General features: G+C 44.7%; 1 protein-coding gene across 1 annotated transcript; it reads left to right on the forward strand.

Moving 5' to 3' along the window:
* The first annotated feature begins 4,829 nt into the window (after positions 1-4,829).
* On the forward strand, positions 4,830-17,899 carry LOC130096322 (stonustoxin subunit alpha-like). The gene is made up of 4 exons (XM_056262910.1): positions 4,830-5,019; positions 6,476-6,718; positions 16,083-16,118; positions 17,193-17,899. The coding sequence occupies exons 1-4, from the start codon at positions 4,830-4,832 to the stop codon at positions 17,714-17,716; spliced, it is 993 nt and encodes a 330-aa protein (XP_056118885.1). The 3' UTR covers positions 17,717-17,899.
* The last annotated feature ends 7,027 nt before the right edge of the window (positions 17,900-24,926 follow it).

Raw genomic sequence — 24,926 nt, forward strand, 5'->3', positions numbered from 1 at the left:
CCTCCTGGCTCCTTTCAGAAACCGTACCACCAAGTCATTTCTTCCTAGTGACCGGCCAGCCACCGGAGCATGATAAGCTGCGGTGGCTGCCACATACACTTTGAGCGTGGACGGGGTCCTGCCGTGTCTAATAGCTCTTGTAGGAAGAAGAGCACCACTGGTACCTCGCATGACACAGGTTCAAAACATTTGTCCAGACACCACCTGGAAAACACTGACCATTTAGAGCAGGGGACTTTGTCCACCATCTGAACCAGCTCCGGAAACCACGGTCTGGATTTCCAGAGGGGGGCTACCAGGAGGACTGGGCATCCGCTCTCCCTGACCCACTCGATAACCTGGGGTATCATTGAGATGGGGGGAAATGCATAGGGGGCGGTTGGGCCAACGCATCCCTGTTTTTCGAGAAGAACACTGTGCAATGAGTGTTGTTCTTTGAGGCAAAGAGTTCGATTTCGGCCCCGCCAAACACTTTCCATATCAGGCGGACCGTCTGAGGATTCAGGGACCACTCGCCTAGGGGAGTGTTGCCCTGGGACAGCATATCTGCACCCGTGTTGAGGATGCCTGGGATATGTGCTGCTCTCAGGCATCTCAGAATGGCTTGTGCCCAAATAAGGAGATCTTTCACCAGGGCGTACAGGCTGCCCGACCTGACGCCGCCCTGGCGATTTATGTATGACTCCACAGATGTATTGTCCGACCGGACTAGCACCTGGTGTCCCCTGATGTTTGGCAGAAATGCTTTGAGGGCCAGACAAACTGCTTTCATTTCCAGGCAGTTGATGTGTAAGCTCTGCTCCGTGCTTGACCATAGGCCGGAGACAGGCTTGTCCTCGTGTAACGCTCCCCAACCTTGGTTGGATGCGTCTGTGAAAACCACCTTCCAAGTGGAAATCACCCCCAAACTCACGCCCTCGAGATACCAGTCTTGAGCCAGCCAGGGAATCAGTGCCTGTAGACAACCCTGATTCCCCGTGACATACAGGCTGCCTGACTGCCACGAGCGGGCTGGCACACGGCGCTTGAGCCAGTGTTGCAGCAGGCGCATACGCAGTAGTCCCAAACGGACTACTGACGACGCGGCTGCCATGAGACCCAAAAGTCTCTGAAACCTTTTCACTGGGCGTTCGCCTGCCCTGAATGAGGCTGCGAGCTGTTGAATAGAGAGCGCGCGCTCTGCTGTGAGGAACCACAGAAACCACAGAAACCGAAATTTCTCGGAACAGCAGCATATGTCCAAATTTTAATCTTAACCGTTTTATTTCATCAGAAACGATCTTGAAACAGGGCTTTAAGTGTAAAATACCGAACTTGTCCTTTAATAATGTATTTAGGCTACAGTTTTTCATACAAATACCATAGAACTCAGATTTGGCAAATGTTCTCATGTTTGGCAAGTGTTTGTCATGATATGTTCTGACAATAAAGAGTAGTTTAAAACCACAATTAATGCTCTGGTTTCTACAACTTTCACTTAGGAGCAAAAATCTGCCTTTAAACTTGAAAGAAATAAAGATTTGACATTTATCGTGATAATTATCGATATGGACTGGTATAAAAAAATTATCGTGATAATTTTTTTGGCCATATCGCCCAGCCCTACTCGTTTATAATATAGTAGTATAGTTTTTAATCCAAAAACTGATGTGTTATCTCATCCGCTCCTTATCACTTGCGAGGCCTTTTTGGATTACTTTGCCCAAAAGATCTCTGAGATTAGATCCACGATCGAACCAAGTTCGTTTGATCCTTCAGTTGCCCGGACATTATCTGTCAGTTTTGATCATTTTGAAATGATCTCCCTGCAGTCACTAACCGAGATAATTAAACAGTCAAAATTAACTGACTGTTTATTAGACATTATTCCAGCTAGGTTAGTAAAGGAAGCATTTGATGTTCTCGGTCTGAGTATTTTATCTATCATAAATAATAGTCTTTTAAATGGAGTTGTTCCTAAGCAGTTTAAACACGCTTTTGTCCAGCCTCTTTTAAAAAACCACATCTTGACCCTGCGGTCGTATCAAACTATCGGCCAATTTCGAAGTTACCCTTTTTATCTAAGGTTTTGGAGAAGGTCGTTCTGAGTCAAATAAATACTTATTTGATTCAAAACGATATATTTGAAATTTTTCAGTCAGGTTTTAGGGCTTACCATAGTACTGGGTCTGCTTTGATTAGAGTTTCAAATGATCTATTGACTGCAGTTGACTCTGGGTCCTCAGCAGTTCTTGTTTTATTGGACCTTAGCGCCGCATTTGACACCATCGACCATGAGATTTTATTCTCACGCCTTGAAAATGCTGTTGGAATTTGTGGTACAGCGCTTGCATGGTTCAAGTCTTTTCTTTTAAATAGAACCTTCTCTGTAAATATTGGTCAAAAGTACTCACAATCCGCATTCATGCACAGTGGGGTTCCTCAGGGGTCCATTCTTGGCCCAATTATGTTTTCCTTGTATCTGTTACCCCTTGGGTAAATTTTTAGTAAACATGGAATCCCTTTTCATTTTTATGCAGATGATATGCAAATTTATCTCCCTTTGAAAAAGAATAGTAAAAACCAAATAGAGTCGGTGTGGGATTGTATACATGACATCAAATCATGGCTATCTTTAAAAAAAATTAAACTAAACGAAGAGAAAACTGAAGTTGTGTGGTTTGGAGCTTGAAATAATTCTGTTGATCTTTTTTATTTATTTTATTTTTATCATTTCACGTTTATTGTCGTTGTCATCCAGAGAACAGCAACGAAATTGTGTTCGGAGCATGCAACAACCGTACATGATGTATTAAAGTGCGCTAACAAATAAATAATAAATACTAAATACCCCCTGTGTAAACATGGCACATCAAAAGTATATAGTTTTAAGACACAGAACCAGTGACATTCACTCTTGATAGCAGCAAGAGGCTTTACAAAACAACTTAAAAGACATCCAGAACAGAGAGTATGGTCAGAGTTGGATACAGATGTAGTTAATGCAACAATGCAAAGTCCAGTTCACAGTTATTACACAATGAGGTATGGTTTACTGTCCATGGGAGGGGGGGGGGAGGAGAGGGGGCAAAGGGCATCATTAAGCAGCCTCACTGGGTAAGGGTACAGGCTGTTAGCCAGTCTGGCTTTACTGGCACCAATAGACCTGTACCTTCTCACATACCCCTTTTCCACCAAGGCACAGCTGGTGCTGGTTCGGAGCCAGAGCCTAGTTTCAATTCGGTTCTTTGTTTTTCCACATGCAAAGCACCAGCTCCGAACCAGGAAAAGTGGTTCTTAAGTAGCACCAAATCATTGCTGGTCTAGAACAGAGCCAAGTAAGAACCGCTTGCGTCAGGGGCTGGGGGCGGGGTTACCGTGACCAACAAGACGAATAGAAACTTGTGACCGCCATTTTTAAATAGCAGCTAGTCGAGCTAATACCAGCTTGATTATAATATCCGTCTATGTAAGTTACGGCGAGCTGCACAAACGCATTGGATTCCGATGTATTTTTGCAAACCCATGAGCATCCATAGTAACGCAACGTCCGTTATTGTTGATGGCTTGTTCGAGATGCATCGGAGCGGCACGGACCGATCGGAGCTGCGGGAGTGCTTGGAGATCATACGACTCCTTGTGCTTTTGGATCGCTTTCGCAGTGCTTTGATGTCATGCGGCGATCGATCTGCGAGAAGCCGATGCATCTCGAACAAGCCTGGCGTGTTTGTGTTTGGCGCTACCGCACTAGCGTTGCTGGGCAACATGAGACGTATGCAGTGACGTAAGATCTGGCTCTGTTGTGGCTCTCTAGCCGGTGGAAAGGCAAACCGGTTCTTAGTAAGCTTGTCAGTCGAACCAACTCCGAACCAGCTCTGGCTCTGGCTCTGAACCAGCACCCGGTTCTTGTTGGTGGAAAAGGGGTACCGGAGGGCAGCAGGTGGAACAGATGATGGGCCGGGTGATGCCGGTCCCGCAGGATGCTATGCACTCTCTTCAGACAGCGGGTATCATAGATGGTACTAATCTCTGGGAGAGTGGTCCCAATGATTTCACACGCTGTGTTTACCACTCGTTGGAGTGCCTGCTGATGGGCCTTAGTGCCGCTGGAATACCACACCAAGAAGCCAAATGTCAGAACACTGCTGATGGCACAGTTGTAAAAATTGACCATCAGCTGTTTTGGAATCCTGGCACTCCTCAGTTGCCTCAGGTAGTAGAGGCGTTGCTGGGCCTTCCCTATCACTGAGGTGATGTTGGTTCCCCAGGACAGGTCCTCGGTCACAGATACTCCCAAGAATTTGAAATATGGCACCCTCTCTACCACCTCATTGCCAATATAGAGAGGAGAGTGATTGGGTCTGCTTTTGCGGAGGTCCACAATAATCTCCTTAGTCTTTTTGATGTTCAAAGACAGGTTATTATTGACACAACATGACGCTAGATGTTGCACTTCAGTCCGGTAATCCGCCTCGTTGTTGTTAATGAGTCCGAGCACTGTTGTGTCGTCGGCAAATTTAACAATGAGATTGGAAAAAAAGGGAAGCAGAGCAGTCATGTGTAAATAGAGTGTAGAGCAAGGGGCTAAGCACACACCCTTGGGGGGCCCCGGTGTTAATTGATAGGGTGGAAGACAAGTGCTTGCCTACTCTAACACTCTGTGTTCGATATGTCAAAAAAGTCCACAATCCAATTCGCACAGCGAGCTGTTGAAGCCAAGGTGGTGCAGTTTGGCTCGGAGTTTAAACGGCCGGATTGTATTAAAGGCCGAGCTATAGTCGACAAAGAGGAGTCTCGCGTAGGTGTTCTTGTGCTCGAGATGTTCCAATAGCATGTGGAGCACAATGACGATGGCGTCCTCAGTCGACCGATTCCGTCTGGCTCTGCTGTATAAATCATGGTCCCAGCGCTCTATTCCTAGCTCGGATCAGTTGTTCAACTCCGTGTGTAATCCAAGGTTTCCTATTGAGATATACACGGAAATGTTTCCAAGACGTAACATTATCCACACAGAATTTAATGTAACTCAGGACAGTGGAGGTATATTCATCCAATGACTCACGAGTATCCGTGCCCTGCCCCTTGAAGACATCCCATTCTGTGTGGTGGAAACATTCCCGTAACATAGGGATGGCGTCCTCTGGCAACATTCTCACGGTCTTGGTTGTCATCCCAGCGCTCTTGATCTTGGGTGTATACCGTGAGTGTAGCAGCAGGGAGAGATGGTCTGACATACCCAGGTGGGGGTAGCCCTGGGCCCTGTATGTTTCTGCTACATTAGTATACACCTGGTCCAGCGTTTTATCTCCCCTAGTAGCACATTTCACATTGCGATGGAATTTGTGAAGAACAGTTTTTAAGGCAGCATGGTTAAAATCCCCAGCGGTGACAAAAACACTGTCCGGGTGTGCTACCAAGTTGTTATTTATGCTGTTGTAAACCTGTGCAAATCCGATGCAAACCTGTGTAAATCTGGGTGATCTAGCCCCTTTCTGTAAGCCATTAGTGCGAAATTTAGGAGTTCTGTTTGATAGTGATCTCAAGTTTGAGAGACAGATTTATTCTGTGGTCAAGTCTTGTTTTTATCATTTGAGATTAATAGCGAAGGTGAAACCATGTTTGACCATGTGTGATCTCGAAAAACTCATTCATGCTTTTATATTTACAAGACTATTTTTTGTTACTATGTTCAGATTACTGTAACTCACTCTATGTCGGCATAAATAAATCATTGATTAATCGCTTACAATTGGTCCAAAATGCACCTGCGAGACTTTTGACAGGTACTCGTAAGAGAGATCATATTACCCCAGTTTTGAGCACTTTAAAGTGGCTACCGATCGATTACAGAATAAATTTAAAAATTCTATTTTTTGTTTATAAATCACTGCATGGTATGGCTCCATTGTATTTGGTAAATCTGATTAAGAAATATGAACCAAAACGGTCTTTGAGGTCAGCTGACCAGCTGGTTTTAACGACTCAAAGAACAAAACGGAGATTTGGAGATCGAGCTTTTGTAGCGATTGCTCCAAAACTCTGGAATGAACTACCTCTTTTTTTATTAGATTGGAAGCTAAATTAACTGTTTTTAAACAAAAGCTTAAGAAATACCTTTTAGATTTAGCATTTAACGGGGTATAGTAGCTGTTCTTGTTTGCTTTTTTTTTTAGCTGAGGTGTTTATTTCGTCGTCACTTAACCGTGGCGTGGCGTCTGTGTGTTTGTATGGCTGTGTTTTTGTCTCTATTTTTGTACAGCACTTTGTTCAATGACCAGTTGTGTAAAAGTGCTTAATAAATAAATAAATGAAAATGAAATGAAATCAACATTAACAAGCTTCCTCATATGTTTAAAGCAAGACAGTTTATGCAACATATTAAACAAGAACAACCTTTAATTTAACACACAACATGGGTCAACAAGAGTATTATCACCATATTTCGTAACTTATATTTAATATGCTCTAGGAGCTTGCCTGAGGTGATCATTAACAGAGACACATACCTCTCTGCCCCTGAAACTGCAGAAGTCCCCAAGTGGAGAAACTGTGCAGGACAGAGTAGAGTACCAGCAGGAGAAAGCAGATTCTGGCGCTGAGGAACAGTGGATGATCATAAACACAGCTGATGAAGACTTTACTCTGACTGGATTGGAGTCTGGAAAGCAGTACTTGATCCGCTACAGGATAGTGAGTAAAGTGGGAGTGAGTGAAGCCAGTGTCACTATACCGTCTTCAGGTAAGTGTCTCATGCACATTTTTTTGCAATAATCTATATTTACTTCATTCACACAGTCAATGTTTGTATTGATATATTTCCTAACAGGTGTGTCTATTAATAAATGTGTAAAATCTTGTAAAGGGGTTTCCATTTGACTGTATATACTGTATATGAACATATTACTTCCTTCGTTCATGTTGTTACAAATAGTCCTTAAAGACGCAGAGTATATTATGTATGATAGGGCTATGTATTGGCAAGAATCTAGCGATACGATACGTATCGCGATACATGGGTCACGATTCAATATATTGCGATATATTTCGATACTGTGCATAAGGCGATATATTGCGATTTTTTTAAAGTAGGACTACAATTTTAGAAAGTATTATTTAAAAAAAAAGACATGATGTGCATAAAATTCAAACAAGTTTACTTTAAATAAACAATTCAGTACACAGAAAATCAAACTGCCAGTTTGGGATTGTGGTTCACAGGTTTTAAGTGAGCAAATTTGTATATGCTCAAGTAGGCCTTAATAAAAGAAAATACATAGCCCCTGTCACAATACATAACATACACACATGTGTGCAATCTGAAAAAAGAAAAGACATCTGTCTATGTCAATAAAAATAAATAAATGCTTGCACTATTCCTAGTACACAGGGTACATCCAACACGTTTTGTGTTGCAAAAACACGAACACAATTCAAGTCAAGTATATTTATATAGCGCTTTTCACAATAGTATCAAAGCTTCACAGTATAAATCAAAATAACATAACAATGTTTGTTTCTTAGTGGAAAAAACATCCACGTTAGGTAGGGCTGATCAATGGTATTAATGATTGGTTAATTCATTTGAATATCCCCAATTCCTAAAGGAAACATTGAGGAACAAATATATAAATAGTCAGTTAAAGAAAATACATAGCCCCTTACTGTGACATCTAGGCTAATGCATAACACATAAGGTGCAATCTGAGGGGCAATCTGTCATTAAAAAAATGCTTGCACTATTATTCATACAGGGTACATCCAACACATATCGTAAAACTTCAAATAATAGCGAGTCCCATATAGACGCCGGTCTCTTTTACACGCCTGATGTGGCGAGTGGCGACAGGTTTGGGTAAATAAAGGCCAGTCTCAAATAGAGGCGGGGTCTGTTTTTTAGTTTCGGGTTGTATTTAATCTTTTAAAACCTGTCAAATCGTCCGCTTTTTAGCGGCTGCCAAAACAAATTTGTGTCCCGCCAAAGCCTTTTTTTATCGGTGAGTGATGTAGAATAGAAAGACTGCTGCGCTTGACAGGACACAAACGAGCAGAGAGAGAGAGAGAGAGAGAAAGAGAGAGAGCGCCCCGGCCGCGCGCGCGCACTCTCACGTCTTCAAACAACACGCGCGCTGTCTTGCTCTCTCTCCCTCGCGCATATCAAAATCATAGACACTGTAGGCGAGGACACTAGTGGTGCGTCTCATTCTAGCCATCTAGTGGTAGGGATTTAAACACAACATAAACGCGAACCACGGCAATAGTATGAATATTTTTGCACGTAAACTAAAAATTTTGCGTTTTTGAAAATCGATACAGTATTGCAAAATAAAATATCGCGATACTCAAGTGTATCGATTTTTTTCTTACACCCCTAATGTATGTAACGTCAACTGTAGGCTACTATACTTATGTCAGGGTTGGGGTGATGAAAAGAGCGAGGACTCCAGAATACAGAAGAATAGGCTTTTATTAATTATAAAAATAAAACAAAACACAAACAAAAACTACCCCGAGGGGGAAAGCATGACCGACTTGACTTGAGACTGGAAAACAGAGAGCGGGATTATTCACAGGTAGACATTTGACAACAATCTGGCACAGGACTGCAAACACAAGGAGAACAAAAAGGGAGCAAACAAGGCAGGTAACGAGGGAGGACATGTTTACTACTGCACAAACTCGGGTAAAGCGAACGCTTGAAGACGGTATAGTGACACTGGCTTCACTGACTCCCACTGTACTCACTATCCTGTAGCGGATCAAGTACTGCTTTCCAGACAACAATCCAATCAGTTTACTACTGCGCAGACTCGGGTCCAGTGTTCACTACTGTGCAAACTCGGGTCCATTGTTCACTACTGTGCAGACTCGGGTCCAGTGTTCACTACTGTGCAGACTTGGGTCCAGTGTTCACTACTGTGCAGACTCGGGTCCAGTGTTCACTACTGCGCAGACTCGGGTCCAGCGTTCACTACTGTGCAGACTAGGGTCCAGCGTTCACTACTGTGCAGACTCGGGTCCAGTGTTCACTACTGTGCAGACTCGGGTCCAGTGTTCACTACTGTGCAGACTTGGGTCCAGTGTTCACTACTGTGCAGACTCGGGTCCAGTGTTCACTACTGTGCAGACTCGGGTCCAGTGTTCACTACTGCGCAGACTCGGGTCCAGCGTTCACTACTGTGCAGACTAGGGTCCAGCGTTCACTACTGTGCAGACTCGGGTCCAGTGTTCACTACTGCGCAGACTCGGGTCCAGTGTTCACTACTGTGCAGACTTGGGTCCAGTGTTCACTACTGTGCAGACTCGGGACCAGTGTTCACTACTGCGCAGACTCGGGTCCAGCGTTCACTACTGTGCAGACTAGGGTCCAGCGTTCACTACTGTGCAGACTCGGGTCCAGTGTTCACTACTGCGCAGACTCGGGTCCAGTGTTCACTACTGTGCAGACTCGGGTCCAGCGTTCACTACTGAGCAGACTCGGGTCCAGCGTTCACTACTGTGCAGACTCGGGTCCAGCGTTCACTACTGTGCAGACTCGGGTCCAGCGTTAACTACTGCGCAGACTCGGGTCCAGTGTTCACTACTGTGCAGACTCGGGTCCAGTGTTCACTACTGTGCAGACTCGGGTCCAGCGTTAACTACTGCGCAGACTCGGGTCCAGTGTTCACTACTGTGCAGACTCGGGTCCAGCGTTCACTACTGCTCAGACTCGGGTCCAGCGTTCACTACTGCGCAGACTCGGGTCCAGCGTTCACTACTGTGCAGACTCGGGTCCAGCGTTCACTACTGTGCAGACTCGGGTCCAGCGTTCACTACCGTACAGACTCGGGTCCAGCGTTCATTACTGTGCAGACTCGGGTCCAGCGTTCACTACTGTGCAGACTCGGGTCCAGTGTTCACTACTGCGCAGACTCGGGTCCAGCGTTCACTTCCGTACAGACTCGGGTCCAGCGTTCACTACTGTGCAGACTCGGGTCCAGCGTTCACTACTGCGCAGACTCGGGTCCAGCGTTCACTACTGTGCAGACTCGGGTCCAGCGTTCACTACTGTGCAGACTCGGGTCCAGCGTTCACTACCGTACAGACTCGGGTCCAGCGTTCATTACTGTGCAGACTCGGGTCCAGCGTTCACTACTGTGCAGACTCGGGTCCAGTGTTCACTACTGCGCAGACTCGGGTCCAGCGTTCACTTCCGTACAGACTCGGGTCCAGCGTTCACTACCGTACAGACTCGGGTCCAGCGTTCATTACTGTGCAGACTCGGGTCCAGTGTTCACTACTGCGCAGACTCGGGTCCAGTGTTCACTACTGTGCAGACTCGGGTCCAGCGTTCACTACTGAGCAGACTCGGGTCCAGCGTTCACTACTGCGCAGACTCGGGTCCAGCGTTCACTACTGTGCAGACTCGGGTCCAGCGTTCACTACTGTGCAGACTCGGGTCCAGTGTTCACTACTGTGCAGACTCGGGTCCAGTGTTCACTACTGTGCAGACTCGGGTCCAGCGTTTACTACTGCTCAGACTCGTGTCAAGTGTTCACTACTGCACAGACTCGGGTCCAGCGTTCACTACTGCGCAGACTCGGGTCCAGCGTTCACTACTGATCAGACTCGGGTCCAGCGTTCACTACTGCGCAGACTCGGGTCCAGCGTTCAGTACTGCGCAGACTCTGGTCCAGCGTTCACTACTGAGCAGACTTGGGTCCAACGTTCACTACTGCGCAGACTCGGGTCCAGCGTTCACTACTGCTCAGACTTGGGTCCAGTGAAATCTGACTCGGGTCCAGCGTTCACTACTGTGCAGACTTGGGTCCAGTGAAATCTGACTCGGGTCCAGCGTTCACTACTGTGCAGACTTGGGTCCAGTGAAAGCTGACTCGGGTCTAGCACAGACTCGGGTCCAGCGTTCACTACTGTGCAGACTCAGGTCCAGCGTTCACTACTGTGCAGACTTGGGTCCAGTGAAAGCTGACTCGGGTCTAGCACAGACTCGGGTCCAGCGTTCACTACTGTGCAGACTCAGGTCCAGCGTTCACTACTGTGCAGACTCGGGTCCAGCGTTCACTACTGCGCAGACTCGGGTCCCGCGTTCACTACTGCTCAGACTCGGGTCCAGTGTTCACTACTGCGCAGACTCGGGTCCAGCGTTCACTACTGTGCAGACTCGGGTCCAGTGTTCACTACTGCGCAGACTCGGGTCCAGTGTTCACTACTGTGCAGACTCGGGTCCAGTGTTCACTACTACGCAGACTCGGGTCCAGTGTTCACTACTGCACAGACTCCGGTCCAGTGTTCACTACTGCGCAGACTCGGGTCCAGTGTTCACTACTGCGCAGACTCGGGTCCAGTGTTCACTACTGCGCAGACTCGGGTCCAGTGTTCACTACTGCACAGACTCGGGTCCAGCGTTCACTACTGCGCAGACTCGGGTCCAGCGTTCACTACTGAGCAGACTCAGGTCCAGCGTTCACTACTGCGCAGACTCGGGTCCAGCGTTCACTACTGCTCAGACTTGGGTCCAGTGAAAGCTGACTCGGGTCCAGCGTTCACTACTGTGCAGACTTGGGTCCAGTGAAAGTTGACTCGGTTTCCAGCACAGACTCGGGTCCAGCGTTCACTACTGTGCAGACTCGGGTCCAGCATTCACTACTGCGCAGACTCAGGTCCAGCGTTCACTACTGGGCAGAATCGGGGCCAGCGTTCACTACTGTGCAGACTCGGGTCCAGCGTTCACTACTGTGCAGACTCGGGTCCAGCGTTCACTACTGCGCAGACTCGGGTCCAGCGTTCACTACTGTGCAGACTCGGGTCCAGCGTTCACTACTGTGCAGACTCGGGTCCAGCGTTCACTACTGAGCAGACTCGGGTCCAGCGTTCACTACTGCGCAGACTCGGGTCCAGCGTTCACTACTGCTCAGACTTGGGTCCAGTGAAAGCTGACTCGGGTCCAGCGTTCACTACTGTGCAGACTCGGGTCCAGCGTTCACTACTGTGCAGACTCGGGTCCAGCGTTCACTACTGCGCAGACTCGGGTCCAGCGTTCACTACTGTGCAGACTCGGGTCCAGCGTTCACTACTGTGCAGACTCGGGTCCAGCGTTCACTACTGCGCAGACTCGGGTCCAGCGTTCACTACTGCGCAGACTCGGGTCCAGCGTTCACTACTGTGCAGACTCGGGTCCAGCGTTCACTACTGTGCAGACTCGGGTCCAGCGTTCACTACTGTGCAGACTCGGGTCCAGCGTTGACTACTGCGCAGACTCGGGTCCAGCGTTCACTACTGCGCAGACTTGGGTCCAGCGTTCACTACTGTGCAGACTCGGGTCCAGCGTTCACTACTGCGCAGACTTGGGTCCAGTGAAAGCTGACTCGGGTCCCGCATTCACTACTGTTTAAACTCGGGTCCCGCGTTCACTACTGCGCAGGCTCGGGTCCCGCGTTAACTACTGCACAGACTTGGGTCCAGTGAAAGCTGACTCGGGTCCAGCACAGACTCGGGACCAACGTTCACTACTGCGCAGACTCGATTCCCGCGTTCACTACTGCGCAGACTTGGGTCCAGTGAAAGCTGACTTCGGTCCAGCACAGACTCGGGACCAACGTTCACTACTGTGCAGACTTAGGTCCAGTGTTCACTACTGTGCAGACTCGGGTCCAGCGTTCACTACTGCGCAGACTCGGGTCCAGCGTTCACTACTGTGCAGACTCGGGTCCAGCGTTCACTACTGTGCAGACTCAGGTCTCGCGTTTACTACTGTGCAGACTAGGGTCCAGCGTTGACTACTGCGCAGACTCGGGTCCCGCGTTCACTACTGGCAAGACTCTGGTCCAGCGTTCACTACTGCGCAGACTCAGGTCTCGCGTTTACTACTGTGCAGACTTGGGTCCTGCGTTCACTACTGGTCCTGCCATATACCTTTCGTCAAACGACCACTCATGATCGGCCCTGAATCTGTGAGGGAAGCATCCGTCGATAGCGTTACGCGTCGACAAGAAGTCCCCAGCACTGGGCCTTGGGCGAGGAGCCAAGGTTTGTTCCACATGACTATGGCACATAGGCATTGCCGCGTGACCTTGATCATGTGAAACGGATTGTCCCTCAGAGAAAACCCCTTGGTCCTGAACCACCACTGCAGGGGTCTCTGAAACTGTTTCACAGTGAGTGACTGGCCTAGTTTTACCCCATTTATGGCTGAGAGAATCGAAGTAATACGTGCAGGTGACAATTGTGCCCGCATCGTTGTCGAATCCCATACCACACATATAAAAGTGGTTCTCTGAGATGGGAGGAGCACAGTCTTCTTGGCGTTGAACCTCAAACCCAGCATCTTTATGTGGGACAGAACGACATCTCGATGCCGAACTGCCTTCTGCTCAGACTGAGCTAAAGTCAACCAATCGTCGATATTATTCAACACGCAGATGCCCTGGAGTCTCAGGGAATCTAGAGCTGCATCCACGCATTTTGTGAAAGTGTGGGGTGATAAACCTAGGCTGAACGGAAGAACCCGATATTGGTACGCTTCGCTCCCGAAAGCGAACCTCAGGAACTTCCTGTGATGGGGATGGATGGATGCATGGAAGTAAGCGTCCTTCAAGTCTATCATGACAAACCAGTCCTCGGACTGAATCTGTGACATGATCTGTTTGAGTATAAGCATCTTGAACTTGAGTTTCTGAACCCTGCGGTTTATTTGGCCCAGATCTAGAATAGGACGCAACCCTCCATCTTTTTTTTTAACAATGAAGTACCCGCTGTAAAACCCTGACTCCCTGCTGGGAGGAGGAACCCTTTCTATAGCCCCCTTTTTTAGAAGAGTCTGCACTTCCTGTAGGGAGGACCACTGTAGGGAGGACCCCTTGAAATCTGGGCGGAAGAACCGAACTGAATTCTGTAACCCTTTTCTATTGTAAGCAGGACCCAATGAGATATATTTGGCAGTAGCTTCCACGCTGCCAGAAAATCTACTAAGGGAGCCAGTCTCTCGAGACTGGCCTCTGGATTTGGTCGAACAGTCACTTTGGTGCCCTGAAGCAGCGAACCGGCAGGGAACAACAAAAACGTTACCACCCTTTATCAGCTTGTATATTCACACGTAGTAGATGAGCTCACATCAGCCGGGAAGATACCATTTGTCAAATAAGTCAACTCAGTCCATCAGGTACAGCATAATCTCTCTGCTGTACCCCTTACTATCTAACTATCTAACCCCCCTCTACTGACTATCTTCACTGCCGAGACACTAATTATCCCGAACGTCCGTTTAGCGTTTCCCCAAAGTCAGAGCTCCCAGCATACGAAGACACCCCTTGCATCTCTCTCGAACCACATTTAAATGTTTCTCAAATAATGAGCTTCACACGAATCACCTGTACACTTCAATTTCATTAGTGAGCACCCATTCACATGAACCTAGGGGGCGTGTACATTAAACATCTAGTCATCATCACAATATGATTACTTTGTATGATGAGCAAGTGAAATTTGAGTTCTATTCCCTCTCAAATCAAATGGGTGATCAGTTCTACAGAAGTCAAGTCAAGTCATCTTCATTTATATAGCGCTTTTAACAATGGAGATTGTTTCAAAGCAGCTTTACAGAGATAAACATACAATTTACAGTAACAGAGATTGTTTTGGCTTTATAGCGATTTTTGAATAATGTTATTTCCAGCTAAAGTTAGTTTTGATTGATTCACTTCCAGCAAAATTATCATTTGTTATTAAATTAGGGGCCACTAAGACGATGGCGTTCTCTCTAAACAGACTTTAAACGCGAACCTGTGACCTGATGGCGTTCACATGCGCATTAAGAATTGATTCCATAGTTATATTCGTTCGAATGTGTGTGCGCAGGTTTGTAATTTCCCTACAAACCATGCCTAAACAAACTACTTGTCTTGCCTATACATTAGATAAAGAATTTTGTTTTATTTTATCACTTCGGGGTACGCAAACCGGATTTTCAACAACGCTTTATCTGTAGAGTGGGAAAGGGATCCTCCATAGGGAGAGGATAGTTGACACTTCAGCACTGCAATGTCATCGGGTCCAGGCGAATCTCCTTCGTCAGATCTGGATACGGCCTGGATCCGGCAGGCTGCAGGAAAACCTCGGGATAAACAAAGACACTAAAGTTAGCGTAGATGCCATTCTTCTTATGATGTAACGAGTACATCTGGATTTAAGGGAAGTGTTCCCAGTTCCGGCTGACCTAATCTATGCAGCCTAACATTTAATTATAGAAGTCTATAATGTATTATGTGTATGCTAGGTCAAAGAGATGTGTTTTTAGTCTAGCTTTGAACTGACAGAGTGTGTCTGCTTCCCGGACAATGGTAGGAAGACTGTTCCAAAGTTTTGGTGCTAAATAGGAAAAGGATCTACCGCCTGCAGTCGATTTAGATATTCTAGGTATTATCAACTGGCCGGAATTTTGAGATCGCAATAGACGTGAAGGACTATAATGCGTTAAGAGCTCGCTCAAGTACTGCGGAGCTAAACCATTTACTGCTTTGTAAGTAATCAACAATATTTTTAAATTTATACGATGTTTAATAGGGAGCCAATGCAGTGTTGACAGAACCGGGCTAAAATGGTCATACTTCCTGGTTCTGGTAAGAACTCGAGCTGCGGCGTTTTGAACTAGCTGTAGTTTGTTTATTAAGCGTGCAGGGCAACCACCCAGTAGAGCATTACAGTAATCTAGCCTTGAGGTCATGAACGCATGAACTAACTGTTCCGCATTTGTTAATGAGAGCATATGACGTAATTTAGATATATTTTTAAGATGGAAAAATGCGGTTTTACAGATACTAGACACGTGACTTTCAAATGAAAGATTGGTATCAAAGAGCACACCCAGGTTCTTAACCAACGACGAAGACTTGACACTAATTATACTAATTAATTGTCAAATCAAATATGGTGACATGTCAATATTATCAAACCCTCAATAGTGGTTGTGTCAGGATCTGGGCTCTGTAAACAGCAGAGACATTTCTAAAAATCTTCTGTGTTGGAGGATTTCTGCATGTGTTAGCAATGGATGCAGGATAATTTTCTCTTGACATGATAATCACACTCTTCATACCTGTTGATTTCCACAGACATGGCTCCCAAGACCAGGAACGACTTCCTTCAATGTAAGTAAGAAAACAAGCAGAAAAACTCACTGGGCCCTATTTTAACGATCTGAAACGCAAGTGTCAAAGCGCAAAGCTCAAGTAACTTTGTGGGCGGATCCCGGCGCTGTTGCTATTTTCCCGGCGGGATAAATGCCTCTTGCGCCCGACGCAAATCTAAAAGGGGTTGGCCTGAAGTAGCTTCATTATTCATAGGTGTGGTTTGGGCGTAACGTGAAATAAACCAATCAGAGCGTCATCTCACATTCCCTTTAAGAGCAGGCGCGCTTGTTCTAAAGCGGATTCCTATTATAACGGCGGATTTGCCAGGCGCGCGCCAGGAGCGGTTCACAGCCGAGGAGAGCAACGTTCTCGTCAGGGCCGTAAAACACAGAGAAGTGACATTGGGGATGGAGAAACCCACCCAAATTAACTTCTGTTAAACAGGCGTATGATAATTTGGGTAAATGTGTAAGCTACATGCTTTTATAATAAATTGTCTATCTATCTATCTATCTATCTATCATAATAATGTATGATTTGCAAAAATGAAAACTGCTGCTTAGATGAGAGAATCAAAGTGTATGCGCGTTGTGCACACGCTACATTGATTATGGCCAAGCATGCGCGCTTAAAATAGCATAATGAACAACGCGCAACGCGCCACTGACTTTAGACTAGTTTTTTTCTGGTCTGTGGCGCAATTGTTTTATAGAACAGCAAAATAGCATGAGGGAAAGTTTGCGCCGGAACACGCCTCCTCTTTGCGCTGAACCGCCCCGGGGAGCGCAAGTGTATTTCTTAGTTAACCGACGTGCGTCTGTGGAGGGAAAAGCCCGCTTTGCGCGGGTGCAAAATAGGAATGATACATGCGTCAGTGTACAAAGTCATTTGCGCCGAGTGCAAGATAGGGCCCACTGAGTGTATTCATGTTCTTCCTGCAGAAGCTGAGAGAAAACATGACAGAAGAGTTTTAGAGTTGATCATGTAAATGATGTTTAAACTGTACTGAGATATGTTGGTATATTGAACATGAAGAGATCAGCTAAGATCAGATTCATAACTCCTGATTCTGATGTGTTTTATCTCCATCAGATTCCCATCAGCTCACTCTGGACCTGAACACAGCGAATAAACACCTCTGTCTGTCTGAGGGGAACAGAGTGATTACTGGCAATTTCACAGAGCTTCAGTCGTATCCTGATCATCCAGACAGATTTGATTGTTATGAGCAGGTGTTGTGTAGTGAGAGTTTGTGTGAACAACGCTCTTACTGGGAGATTGAGTGGCGTGGTGGTGTGTCTATATCAGTGTCATATAAGAGCATCAGCAGGAAGGGATGGGGTGATAAGTGTGGGTTTGGATTTAATGATCAGTCCTGGAGTTTGGACTGCACTCCCTCCGGTTACTCATTCATACACAATAACAAAGAGACTAAACTCCCTGTAGTGTCCAGTCGTAGAATAGGAGTGTATGTGGATCACAGTGCAGGAACTCTGTCCTTCTACAGCGTCAACAGAGACACAATGAGCCTCATCCACACAGTGAAGACCACATTCACTCAACCACTCTATCCTGGGTTTTATGTTTTTCTTGGATCATCAGTGAAACTGTGTTGATGAATCAGAATAGACTGTTGAGAGATTCTACCCATAATTCTTTGAGCTGCATGATAAATCAGTATCAGTGATATGTTATAAAGTCTCTTATTTTCTCTTCATTGCATTAATAATACAGCTGAACTTCTGTCACTGAAATATCAGGTCAGAATTACTGTATAATAAATCCTCATATAGACATCAGTGTGTGTGACGGTGCGTATCTGTGCTTTTCTCAAGCTCTGTTTGTGTTGATGAAGATCAGCTTAATTTAGTTTTATAGTAGAGTTACATCAATCATTTATAATTTATGTAGAATTGGGATTTGTTAAACATATTTTAATCCAGGTGTATTTTAGAGGTTCAAGCACTGAAGCTGCAGCAACATTATTGTATTTGTACTATTTTGCCAGTTATTCTTTCAATCAAATAAATAAATGAATAAAACTGATACATCAAAGCTCTGTAATGATATTATCATTTGTATGTATTGATCTGTATCTGCTGATCAATCCTAAGGAATCCTGATACACACAGGGTATTCTGAGGAAAGACACCAGCAAGATGCTCCAATCCGGCCACTGGGGGCGCTACAACTGACCAAGAGCCAATGACCTTAAACATATATAATCCTTTTGTAGGTCCGAAGAACTCTTTTACAACTCGATCTTTTGCTTATCCTTCTCGTAAAAATGTATCCTAAATATAGATATCCGTTTCCTCAATAAACAACTCTTTGATATCTTTACGCGCTATGCGTTAACAAGGCTGCTTCTCCACAACTGCGTCACAAATTATAAATCAATTTAACAGTCTCCTTCACATCAAACTTCACTTCTCCTCTTGCTACATTGTCTCTGGACACATAACTTCAATTCTAATATTTTTTTTTCCAATTAGATCAATCAAATACTCTAATATCTTCTAGATAGATCTGAATCTCGTCTGCCATGCCGAGAGCTCAAGCGAAAGATTAGATATAGAAAAGACAATATATATATATAGACTATAATGGCGCCAATATGGCAAGCCTAACATACCTAAATCTGCAGAAACAGTTTATCGTCTCTCACTACCCTCGATGGTGGGGTGGCAGTGCTCCTGCAAGCAACCTCTTCCCTGCATGTGATGGCCACCCTGAAACTATGGAAGGCCGATTACCCTTTCGAACGACGAGGTTCAGGAGGAGACATTGTCGAATGATGGTCAGTTGGATCGTGATGGGCAAGTGAATCATGATGCTCGGGTCTCTGGTGGTTCCTAATTGTCAGTCAGAGTTGCAGTGTTTTCACCAGTCTCACAGGTGGGGTAGTTAGAGACTGTGTACACACACTGCAAGGTGTTGGTCCTCGGTCAGCTCCATCCTGCGCACCTGTTCTTGACCCAGTCAGGACAAAAGTGATGGAGATGGTTTTTGAAGGATGCCATTAACCCTTTAGGCGCCAGAGGTTTTTTCCTAAAACGTTCGATTTTGACATCTTAATTTCAAATGGCTATATCTTAAAAGCAGGGCCGTCGCTAGTGGGGTGAAAGGTGGTGACAATTATAGGGGCCCCCGCTGCCCAGGGGCCCCACAAAATCCAGCAGTTATACTATTTAGGCCCCTGTTGTATGAATAATTCTAATATTTATATTAGTTTTATGCCTGAGATTTAAATGAAAACCGCAAAAACATGCAATTTGGGTAAATATTTTTCCAAATATCTGCTTCTCTTACCTCCATAAGAATGGTTTAGTCCGACCTAGGGTATTTTATTAATTATTCAGTCAGAGTCAGTGACAAACATCAGATGGACCCAATAAAATTGTAAGTCCCACCCCAGCTCGTGAACAGAACCATAGGCGTCGATTTCGGTGGGGACGGTGGGTAAAAACACGTGTGTTTTTTTGAAGGGACAAGTGAAAGAGAATTGTACTTGCCCAACCGGACAAATGCCCTGATTCAAACTATTTTTAATATAAAAAAAATATAAAAAAAATAACCAGGGATAATAATAATCACCGAAAACACGAGGATGATTCTGATTTTATTTTATTTAATATAAGTGGCGATTGATAGCCTATAGTTGATAATAATGTAGGCCTACTGACGGTAACAAAGTTGCGCTGTTGAGGCTCGCGTATTTATGTATAACATAGCCTATTATACAGTTAAGAAACATCACACCCGAGTGCTGGTTTCAGGAATACCATTTTGAAACCGAGACAATGATTTCAAAACAGTTCAAACAAATAGTTAAAATTAAGTCACACACATTTAAGACGCAATGACTGTTTTTGTTCTGTTTCAGCAGCGAAAATAGTTCCAAACAAAGATCACAGCAGAACCATAACTCATCTCACAGGAACACTCAGCCATGTTTCAGTACTGAATGATTCAGCATTTTGAACGAATCGGTTGAGTCAAATATTCAATTACCCATTCATAAATTGCCTCATTCTGAATAAATCAGTCGTTTGAACGAATCGTTTGAATTAATGACTCAATGACTCGCTCATTAAGACGGTCGCCTGCCGCCTTCTACTGGCGGTTTAGTTTCAAAGTATCATTCTTTTTTTAACATTCCTTATTTGTAGGCTATATTCAAAAAATGTTTAAAACACTCTTATCATCTCATTTAATACAGTTGTAATTTTTTTATGTAGCCTAAATTATTTAATTTAATTGGTAACATAACAGCCAAGTGTTCTCTCCACCAGTAAGCTGGTGTGTGGTGGGCGTACTGGCCCAATATGGCTGCCGTCGCATCATCCAGGTGGAGCTGCACATTGGTGGTGGTTGAGGAGATTCCCCCCTTCTATGTAAAGAGATTTGAGTACCCAGAAAAGTGCTATATAAAATGTAATGAATTATTATTATTATTAAGTGTCTTATTATTCTAATTGAATACCGGTAGGCCTATTGATCAAATTTAAGAATTTAATGAAAGATGGATTAATAAAATTAGAGAAAAAATGCCCTTTATAAAGGTAAAAAAATTATATTCTGATAAGTGTGTTTTCCAACAGTGATGTAATGAAACATTGACAATTTAAGTTTGTAGGGAGTAAAGCCTCTGTTTAGGCTATTAAGGAAATGTAATTTTGCCAAAAGAAGAACTTTTATTTAAAAGAAATCTTAATTTTAAATCAGCCTACTTACCATATTATCATGCCTAACACTGAGAATTTTAATAATTGTAATGCCATGATCAAATGAAGATATCTAAATCAAAGAATATCATAGGCTCGGGCGGTTGACGGGTGGATTATTTATTTTTAACAGGGGATTCGGGTGACTCAAAGTGCACCAGATTAATGAATTTATCTTTAAAATGTAAAAAAAAATCCTCCAGGGGGGCATGCCCCCGGACCCCCCTAGAAGTACCGAACTCGACCCACAAATATACTGAAAAAAAAGATGAATGCGTCATTGTACCCAGCACTTCGGAAAATCCACTTCCGAATGCGTCTCTGTCCCCAGCACATTTCAAACCAAACAGAGTTGAGGCGGCAGCCTGAAGTTAACGATGAACTTGGTGGAAGAGCAGGAGACTGACTGACTGAAAAATGTCGGGGAAAAGAAAACATAAATCAGGGAACCAGAAATGCCAGGAAAAGACGGAGAGGGAGGCAAGGAGAGTGGTTGTATCCCAGTCGATCAAGATGTTCTTAAAGACCGGTTATATATTGTTATTTCGCTGGGAATTAGAGAACTTCCGTCTACAGTCTGCCGTGTACAGTCATTTTTTATTATCGGTGCGCGCCGCAATCGACCGAATGATTACGTGGTCTAAATTCCTGTCTTTTTACACTATTGTAACTAGAGTTTAAAAAAAATTACACGAGTCACGACGCATTGCATTATGCATCTGACCTGCCGGCTGATGATATTTAAAACATCGAGAAAACACGAATACACTGCACTTGGATGAATAAATGTATGCGCTTTATTTAATAATATTACCAGTCCCATATTATCTTTATTAAAAAATAAGACAATGAATGGTTTTATTTTTTGAATTAGACTGCATTCTTGTCAATTTCTAAATGTTTACTTTTTGATTTATGAATTATAACAGACTGATGGGGGAAAAAAAATATTACTTTTTAAAAATTGGTTTTATTATTATTTAACAATTTCTTGCTTTTTTGTTAGTTTTTATTAGTTGTAATTTTTATTTAAACATTTAACTTTTAAAATAAAGGTTTTACAACAACATCACCATCTTCTGTAATGTGGGCCTCCATGTTCATCTATTGTACAGTATATGATATTGGTGGAGGGTGGTGGTGGCCCACATCAATATTTTTTCAGGGGGCCCCGAATCCTCTAGCTACGGCCCTGCTTAAAAGTGATAAAAGATAGAGACTTTCTGTAAATTAGAGAAATGTTAAGGATCACCCAAAGTTTTTGTAGGGATTACATTTTCCCATTTAATTAGCATATTATGACGTCATATGGTGGCGGCAATCTTGGATTATATAATTTTCATGAAAAGTCAAATGTTTAAATGATAAAATGCAGCACTTCTTTCTCCCCAAAGTGTCCCTCACCTTCTGGATGCTATATTACACAATACTGAATGCTCAGGTATATAGTTAGTAGTAAACAAACTGTGTAAATCATTACTAAGAAATGGTAGAAACAAACCGAATGCATGCAGCGGTTGGCCTTTTGCTGTAGAGATTTTCCATTTACTAAATACAGTAGACACTCTGATTCCATGTATGGGGCACATATATATTATTCATATGACATACAAACACAAGTAGACAAGACCTGTTTAGTTCAAAAGCTCACTCGCCACGGCAAGGCCCAGATCATGAGTGAGATGATACGAGCAGCGCGGCCAGATCGAGTGTGCACAGCTCGGACTACTGTCATTGTCATTGCGACTCCTCACCCTGCCTCCACGTTGCCTCCTAACTGTCCTATGAATACTTCGACCTCGTCTAACATACCCAGTGGCATTAGACAAAGTCTCCACCACAATACTGTCGCCGCGATTGCGGAGAGGCTCTGATAAAATGGCTCACTCACACACTAGCTCCGCTTTTGATCGCACAGATTCAATGCGCTCTAACTCGAACATTTTGTATAGAAGCATGACATTTTTTTTGAGTCGGGGATGAAGTATGACATGTCTGCCATCTAGTGGAGGGGAGCTCGAACGAAATTTGACACAAAATTTGACAAAATCGGCCGTTTTATTCAGTGCCTCATCTTGTCGAGTAAACTCGACCGTGTCGCCTAGAGGGTTAACACGGTGTTGTCTGAGCTCCTTTGGTCATCGACAGTGTGAGGAAGTGTTGGCTTGCTCTGGATGTGGCGCTGTCACTTGGTGGCACGGTGGCTGTTTCTGTGTTCTGTTTTCAGTCAGAGGTTATTCTAGGTGGTCGTTGGCTTCAGGTCTCATACCTAGTCATAGGAAGTTTGACCTGTCCCCCCTCATCTTCCTGGCAAAGCCTATCCTGGAGGAATTCCTTTAGAAGCCCCAAGATCTCTACTGACTCAGACATAACTGTATTGCTCTGCTCTGATGAGAGTTCAGACTTGTGTTGTGGGGTATGTATGCTCAGAACGATCGCCAGAGACAGGGTAGATGGTTGGATGTTTCACCATCTTGTCTGAAGCTGCTTTTTGCTTGGCATAGGCCTTAAGAGCTAAGTCCCTCAGCTGTTAAGTGGACATACTGCGTGGGCAGGCAAGGACCCCTAAATGGTGGCTCACTGCAGGATGCAGATTCCAGAGGAAAAGAGTTCTGAAGTTAAAGTCCTCCTCCATTCCTGGCTCGTTCTGCGCTCCGAAGCAGGCCTGTCGAAGTCGTTGATAGTAGGCCTGTGGTGTTTCCGGTCTGCCATTGGCAGCGATTAGTCCTTGTTCTGACTCTGGGTCAGAAAACTCTCTTATCAAGGACAGTTTCTGACTGCCGATCAAGGAAGCTTTGCGCTTCATGGCTGGATGTGATTCTTAACAAGTCCAGTCTGTCTCGTGTGGTCACATTGGTCATAGCCTGTAAGTGAAAGTCAATGTCCTGGAGGTAGGCGTGCATGTCATGGCCTCCTGCAGGGTTCGGGGTGAAAGTAGGGATGTTTCTGGACAGCTTGTCAAGGTCTCTGGGAGACAGGCCGTGACTAGTAGCAGGAGTCCTCTGGAAGGGCTCACACCCCCTTACTGCTGATGGGGGTCCTCGGATCCTGGTTGGTGACATCTCGAGCATTGGGCTCTCACCCCCCTTTCGGACTAGAAGATCTTGGAAGGGAGGCAATTCTGTAGTGCGTTTCCTCTTTCTGGTGTAACGAGTTAGCTCAAAGGGGAAATATTAATAATAACTCATAACTTGTTATGATTAATTATGAATATTTTGGTCAGTTAATTGGATTAACTAGCTACGTTTATATTACAATCAATTAATCATTTCGTCCAACGAACTCTTTTGATTATTCATTTATTCTCAGAAAAGGTTATCTTTCATGGCCACAAAAAAATATTCTTTTGTAGCATGTACAGCGCTTAGAGCATGTAACAAGATCAAGACCGTAAAATAGACTTTGTTTGCAAGCAGAGAATCAGAACCAAATTCATATTGTGCACAAGTTTTATTAACTAAGTCACAAACGCATAACTAACATACAAACAATTACACATACATGGGTGGATGGTTAAAGTGATAGAATGGAACCGGAAGCAGGAAATTAAACTATGGAAAAGATCCATTTAACTATGAAAAGAACCATCAGCTTATCGTTTTCAGAGCACCTCATTAAATTGATACTTGCATGGCCTATGCAGTGGACTCTTGAAGTTGTTGAAAATTGAAGTTGTTGATGGTTCCATGAGTGTCAAATGTTGAAGTTGGAATCACTTTCTTCTCGGTTGGATGAAGAAGATATGATGAACTTGCATGGTTAGTTCGACTGTGTCTCATGGTTGGAGTGCAGATGGTGGCCTGCCGGCCCTGGGCCGGACAGGACATGCAGAGCAAATGGTGGGACTTCTTCTCCATTGAACGAAGACGTTGTGCCAAACTCCTGAGGTTGTCCTTGTCTCTGTTGTGGTTGAGAGTGTCCTCTCTCTCCTGAATGAGCACATGGCTGGTTGTGAGTTACGGCCTGTTGTCCTGGGGCCTGCTAAGGCCACGCAGGACAGCACGGCACCCTGAACGTACTGAGAAGGCCAAAAAGAAGGAAGGGCTTGTGGGGGGGGCCATTTAAAGTCTGACAAAGGTCCCACACTTCAGGGTTGGCT

This window comes from Rhinichthys klamathensis, unplaced genomic scaffold, assembly GCF_029890125.1.
Source record: "Rhinichthys klamathensis goyatoka isolate OS25496 unplaced genomic scaffold, OSU_Roscu_1.1 h1tg000011l_1, whole genome shotgun sequence".
Lineage (NCBI taxonomy): Eukaryota > Metazoa > Chordata > Actinopteri > Cypriniformes > Leuciscidae > Rhinichthys > Rhinichthys klamathensis.

Coding starts and splice junctions, on each gene's coding strand:
- LOC130096322 (XM_056262910.1), top strand. CDS start 4,830: ATGGCGTCCTCAGTCGACCGATTCCGTCTGGCTCTGCTGTATAAATCA. Junction 5,020..6,475: donor TGTAACTCAGGACAGTGGAG/GTATATTCATCC, acceptor GATCATTAACAG/AGACACATACCTCTCTGCCC. Junction 16,119..17,192: donor CAGGAACGACTTCCTTCAAT/GTAAGTAAGAAA, acceptor TATCTCCATCAG/ATTCCCATCAGCTCACTCTG.